Source organism: Etheostoma spectabile, chromosome 2 (genome assembly GCF_008692095.1).
Source record: "Etheostoma spectabile isolate EspeVRDwgs_2016 chromosome 2, UIUC_Espe_1.0, whole genome shotgun sequence".
Classification (NCBI taxonomy): domain Eukaryota; kingdom Metazoa; phylum Chordata; class Actinopteri; order Perciformes; family Percidae; genus Etheostoma; species Etheostoma spectabile.
Window position 1 is genome coordinate 16,972,724 of NC_045734.1, and position 6,140 is coordinate 16,978,863.

At 39.0% G+C, this 6,140-nt stretch overlaps 1 protein-coding gene across 1 annotated transcript in view; it reads right to left on the reverse strand.

Annotated features, from left to right (window-relative positions):
- The window catches only part of LOC116670387 (uncharacterized), a 6,364-nt gene extending 224 nt beyond the window's left edge, over positions 1-6,140 (reverse strand). Inside the window, exons 1-10 of the mRNA XM_032500905.1 lie at positions 6,008-6,140; positions 5,425-5,573; positions 5,166-5,322; positions 2,995-3,276; positions 2,878-2,901; positions 2,595-2,696; positions 2,449-2,479; positions 1,975-2,024; positions 1,773-1,807; positions 1-144 (exon numbers count right to left, since the gene is read on the reverse strand). Coding sequence (XP_032356796.1) covers positions 46-144; positions 1,773-1,807; positions 1,975-2,024; positions 2,449-2,479; positions 2,595-2,696; positions 2,878-2,901; positions 2,995-3,276; positions 5,166-5,322; positions 5,425-5,573; positions 6,008-6,077 — 999 coding nt within the window. The 5' untranslated portion in view covers positions 6,078-6,140 and the 3' untranslated portion in view covers positions 1-45. The remainder of the gene's footprint in view (positions 145-1,772; positions 1,808-1,974; positions 2,025-2,448; positions 2,480-2,594; positions 2,697-2,877; positions 2,902-2,994; positions 3,277-5,165; positions 5,323-5,424; positions 5,574-6,007) is intronic.

The window sequence follows — 6,140 nt, forward strand, 5'->3', positions numbered from 1 at the left end:
AGAGAGAGAGAGAGAGAGAGAGAGAAGGAGATAAAACAATAATTTCTAATGGATTGGAGGGATCGGGGTTGTGAATGTGGAAAGTGAGTTCAATGAAGGTGATCCGTAGGCTGTCTCTGTAGATGTGTCCACACTGGCCCATTCCTGCAACATACACAAACACACAAGCTGTTAAAGATCTCAGAACAATGTCATTTTCTGTGACATACCCTACACATTCTGCTGTTTCCTCTTGTTCTAATTCAATTGTCACTTCCTCCATCGTCAAAGCACCTATATTCACATTTCATAACAGACCAATGGCGTTAATGCAAGTAGTTCTAGATCCAATCAGCCTTTGGATACTCCTCTTTAAATATCATCGCAATTCTGTCTTTCACACCTCCGCATCACCAACATGCCATGTCATTCCCTCCAGCATGTCCACAGAGATTCAAGAGAAAGTTTCCATCAAACACACAAAGGCTTTGCGCTACAGCGGCCATACTCCGGAGAGATCCTACCTATCACCCATTATCATATGGGCCTATGCTTAATGAAGATGAGTCACATCGAAGGAATCTGATCGCCAAACTCTTTCTCTGTTGCAAACCTCAATAAATATTGTTGTACACTTTCAATTAATCTCAAGGTCAAAATCAACGAAAACAGTTACTTTGCTGTACAGCGACAGCATGTAACAAAACAAAACATAATTGATTAAATACCCCCAAAACACTTGCCATTCTTGATCAAATTACTGCTCTAAAGTAAAAGGTAAGACAAAGACACTCCAGATCACTGCTAAGAATGAAAGAAGTCTGATATTAAATCTTCAGTTCAGATGTTTCATGATAGGCACTGTATCAGGGCAGCGTTCTGTCCTCTTACTGTAAGACGGCTGCTCAGTAACAGCGTGCAGAGAGAAGAGTAAGCCTGGAGAGAGCTTGTAGTCTAATGAGAGCCCTTCATAGAGCTAATTTATCAACGCGATAACAACTCATTAGAGGTGGACCCAAACCTGGCGCTATAATGAGGGATATGTGTTGGTTGACAGTGTGTTTGGTGATTGACAGTACGTGCTTCCACGTGTGAGTGTGTGTGTGTTTCTCTGTGTGTCTCTCTGTGTGTTTCTGTTTACTCCAAAGGAATCAGGGAAGTTTACAGTTGTTTGTCAAAGTAAATCTACAAGAGGAACACACTGTAGGCCACAGAAATACCAGAAATACATGTATTTCAAAAAAAAAGAGGCGGACTAATGTCAGAAAACTGCACAGGATCAGCCTTATTTTGTGTCAAAATGAATATTATTGCTATTGCATAGCTTATGTAATATGCTCAAAGGATAAGTCTGATCATGTTGTTGTTATTGTTAACAAATCCTATCAAAAGACCCAAACCAGCAATGAAATGATCCTATTAACAAGCACTGTGCATCCAAACACCATCTTGCTCCTGTAAATACTCAAAATACCATGCGTATACACTGCTCAAAATCGTTTCAAACAATGTATTATTTACTCTATTTGTGTGTCAAGAACTGCTATGTCCTGTCTTTACATCTCCAGTAGGAACCATTGGGCTTGAAGCTGAGTGCCACAGACACTCAGGGAAAGTTAGAAAGTAGAGAGATGGACTATTGGTTGGTTCATGGGATAAACAATAACAATAAAAAAAATTTAAAGTGTTGTAATAGAAGATACAAAGGTAAAGGAAGCTGTTGTCACATCATAGTTTGTAAATCACCAAATAACATGTAATAGAAATTGGAGATTCAAATGATGAATAACTACCTGAGAGGGGAAGCTTGTACGCCTTAGTGTAAGGTCTGCAAAACACAGAAGAAGAAAAACAAGCAGTGTCAAGCAGTGGTTTGTATCAGTACATCTCTTTACTTCCACGAAATTTACTGCAGAAATAAAATTGCCTTGTAGAAACTAAAGGAAATTAAATGGACAGACAATTAACAAGTCATAAATATGATCATAATCTCACCAACAACATGGTCCTTAGCATGAACTTGAGTCCAGAACTGGGCTTCCTGTCTGAAACAGTTTAACACATACCAACATGTTTTACCACAATACCAATTATTCAATGCACTAATGCATTTTATGTACCAAGTTATATGAAAATCAACTTGATAACCCTAGATCGGAACTGTCTAAAGGCCAGCCATGATGTGTGATGGATATTCTTATTGTGGTGGAGGGATAAATAAAGTGCAGCAACTTTTCTCTGCTGGTCATTATACACTTTTAAACTGTATCACATTTGTACAATCTCTGTGAAATTTTAGGGTATGTGTTTTAGTGTTACCTTTGTAGAAAACAGGTATGTTACCAACTTGAGAAAAATATTTGCGGTTGCTCTTGTGTCATGGCTGTCTCGCTTGTTTATGGTAACTTTAGGAAAACACAATCATTCTGGATAGACAAACGGATTTATTGAGCACTGAAAAGACAATACCTTTTCTTCTTTTTCTCAGCTGCTGCTTTAACTTTAAGGGATTGTGAAAAGAGAAGGAAGAGAGGAAATAATAAGTTTCACAAAGGAAGACAATCATGGCCGCGTGAATGAGCATTTGAGAAAGCAAAAATTCATGCGTACAATACCTTTCCTGTGTGCCACCACAACCACAAGTGACACTGAGCAGATGATCAATACCACAACAGAGAAAGAGCCCAATACGAGAGGCCAGTCCACACCGGACAAATCTGCAGACATTTGTTTACATCGCACTGGCATTAATGTGAGATATATACAGTAAACATTTGTATCAATGATCACTGGAGTAGACATGTGAGAATGTCATTTATTTTGTTTTTTACTCCCTGCCACTCAAAATGCATAACATAAAACTACGTAGGAAATAATGGCATGTTATTGCAGGTCTACCTGTTGATGACGGAGGAGGAATTCCTGAAAGAAGGGAAAAGAACCAAACAGTCACATTTTCTGTTAAATTACGCTTTAATAAAAACACACACATGTTGTACAAATGTAAGTCTGTACCTTTGGTCACAGACAATGAGAGGCTGCGTTCAGAGCTTCTCCATTTCCTTCCCAGGAGGACATTGTACTGGCACTGGTAAATAGCCACTGGAGTGTCCTGGACAGGCACTGGGAAGATGGCCTGATGGTGGAGCAAGGTGGCACGGTGAGTGGCAACAGGAAGTTCAATGTCAGCCAGGTAAAGGAAGAACACAGCACCGGGGTAAGCAGCAGAGCCTGTGCAGAGCAAATGCCACACGTCCGTCTGCTGCTGGATGACAAGGGTGGGAACTGGCAACGCATCTAGCAACAGACGAAATCAGAGGAAATATTTGTGTGAGTGAATGGTGCTGACATTTATCTTATAACCTCAATAGGCTTTACACTGTACAGTTTAAAGCCTATTGAGGTTATAAGATAAATATATATATATATGTATATATATATATATATATATACATATAAATATATATTTATAAAGATCCTGTTTCGATAAACAAAGTGTTATAGTAACAAGTGAATTGATTACTCGATAAATTAATTAGTCATTGAAAAGTAAATTAATCACGAAAATTAATTCACAACTATTTTGAAAATCAATTAATCGTTAAAGTGATCGTTAGGCAAATAATTCACTAGTTCCAGGTTATCAAATGTGAACATTTGCTTTTGTTTTATACTATCTATCTTAAACTAGAGATTTTGGGGTTTTGGACAGTTGTTCAGACAAAACGAGCAATTGAAATATGTCAAGTTGGACCCAGTGATAGGGATGGAGGACATTTCTTTCTGTTGATCGACATTTAAAAAACATAATATATTGACTAAAAAAACAAATAGTGAATATAATTACTAGCTTGAGCCCAAATTTTAAGGAGCACTAAGACACTTGCCATTCAATGCAACATTCATCTCCTTTGCAAATGTTATCCATGTATACAGTAATTAATTCAACTAACTAGAATATTTGTCAGAATGCATCATAATGACAGTTACAATATCTAATTCCTAACCACAAAACAGACAGAAAAAAACATCACATAACAATAAAATAACAAGAAAAAATATTCTGATTGATTGAAGAAAAGCCCACTTTATAGCAAGTTTATAAATGTTAGTATTTAGATTTAAAGGAAGTCAATAGAGTAACGAGGCAAACAACACAGAGGCTGTTGCAGAGCTTGCAGGCCCTGAGAGCGAAACATGGTGTGACACCCTCACATGTACTAGTGATTTGAACCATGTTGCTGACAGTTGAATTGACCAATCCCCTGTTTTTGGTTATCTGATAAAGGCAGGTAAACTCGCCCTCCGAACCTCCCCTAACTGGCCCCACAGTGAAGACTCCTGGCTGGGATTTAGAGGTTGATGCCTGACTAGCCTGAGGCTAGAGGATAACAGATGTTGGCCCTGTTCTTACAGTGGCCCTCAGCAAATTGAAGGTTAATGATTTGTCGTTATTGACAGACTGGGACTGAAACTGGTTCAGAAGAGGGTTTGAGCAGCTGAAGGATAGCATCTCCCCACGTTTTAGCACACCAGTAGAGGGATTCACAGACAAGATTGAAGCTGGGAAAGATGGCATGGAGCGAGTGTTTTTGTGGCCTTATGACTTTTAGCCTACATATTCGTTCCTCCATTCAAAACCCAAGTAAACCCCAATGCTAACAACCTTGGTTTGCCACTGTTGCATCTGTCACTGTCAACAGTGGAAGCCAGTACAAATTGTGTTTGATGCTTTCATGTGTATGTGTGGGTGTGTGGTTTCTATATGAAGTGCAGGATGTAACTACCACTCCACACACCCACAGAGCGGAGGACAATAAGACACCACAGAGAGCACCTGTATGCAGCAGTGTGTTTTGGAGGTTGGAAAGGAGCGGAAGGGAGTGTTTATTATTTTATACCACATGTAGAATCACTACTGGGTGCAGAGTGAACAGATTGACAAACTCTTTTGTTTCTCTTCTATCGAGATGTGGAGCTAAAGCCCATAGACCTCCTCTCCTCTCTGCTTTGTTCTCTATACGAGACCTGTGTCTAGGTTGAAATACAAAATGTCTTGTTCTTTTTGCCTGAGTGAAAGCTTCCATCGGGGAAACTGAGGGTCAAATCAGATTTTGAAATCAGTCACAGGTATGATTTCTATAAAGATATGCATTTAAAAAACAACACAAAAAAGATTTACACACCTCTTATGTGCTCAAGCTGCAAATAGGGACTGAACACACTGTAATGACCATCCTGGTCCTTGTACAGACAGCAGAAGAGTTGGACTGAATCCCCTTCCTTTACCCTCACAGTGAACGCAACCTCTTCAGCACCAGACTGCAACTCCTTAGAGTCCACCTCAATGAACGAAGAGAAACACAGAGAAGAATAAAACCACAGGAGCCCAGTGATAAGACAAAACACATCAGAAAAAATACAAACATCCTTGAAAAAAAGTACCTTTTCTGTAGTTTGGTACAACATGAAATGAAGTCCTTGGTAGCCCTCTGGGGCCCGGCACACCAGAACCACTGAGCTTTTTGACCTCGAATAGATGTCAAGTTTAGGTGCAGGCAGAGGAGGAGAGGAAGTGGAAGCTAAAGGTCTTCCTAAACAGGAGAGAGAAAGGTCTGTTTATACAGCAAGAATCAGATGAATTTAGCAAATTCCTTTTGAGGTGGAGCAACAGTACAGCTGTGCAGCAGGCATGTAGAAACACTGCTGTTATTGCTACATGTGGTGACACTCACTTTGTACCAAACCAGTGATTGCAGCTACTCAGAAAATTACAATGGGACATGAAACGCAAAATGGAAATATTGCCTGTAACATCAATATTTAGTAAATTTACAACAGACATCATTGTTTGTGTTACTGATTATATATGTAATCGCAGTTTTATAATTGTTTACTTCTTCTTTAACCCCCAAAAATTAGTCAATAGTGGAAAAGTATGGTGTATTTTTACCTGTAAGACAACAAAAAAAGAAATAACAACAAGAATACTATGTTTAGAAACACTTCTAGTACAAATGATACTTACCCCAAAGTTGTAGAGAAGTGAATAACAGAGTGTACATCCAGAGAGATTTTCCTCCACTAACAACCTGCATCTTTGACACAAGAAGACTGAATGTAGTGTGAAAGCACCTACAATCTCTCTCTCTCTCTCTCTC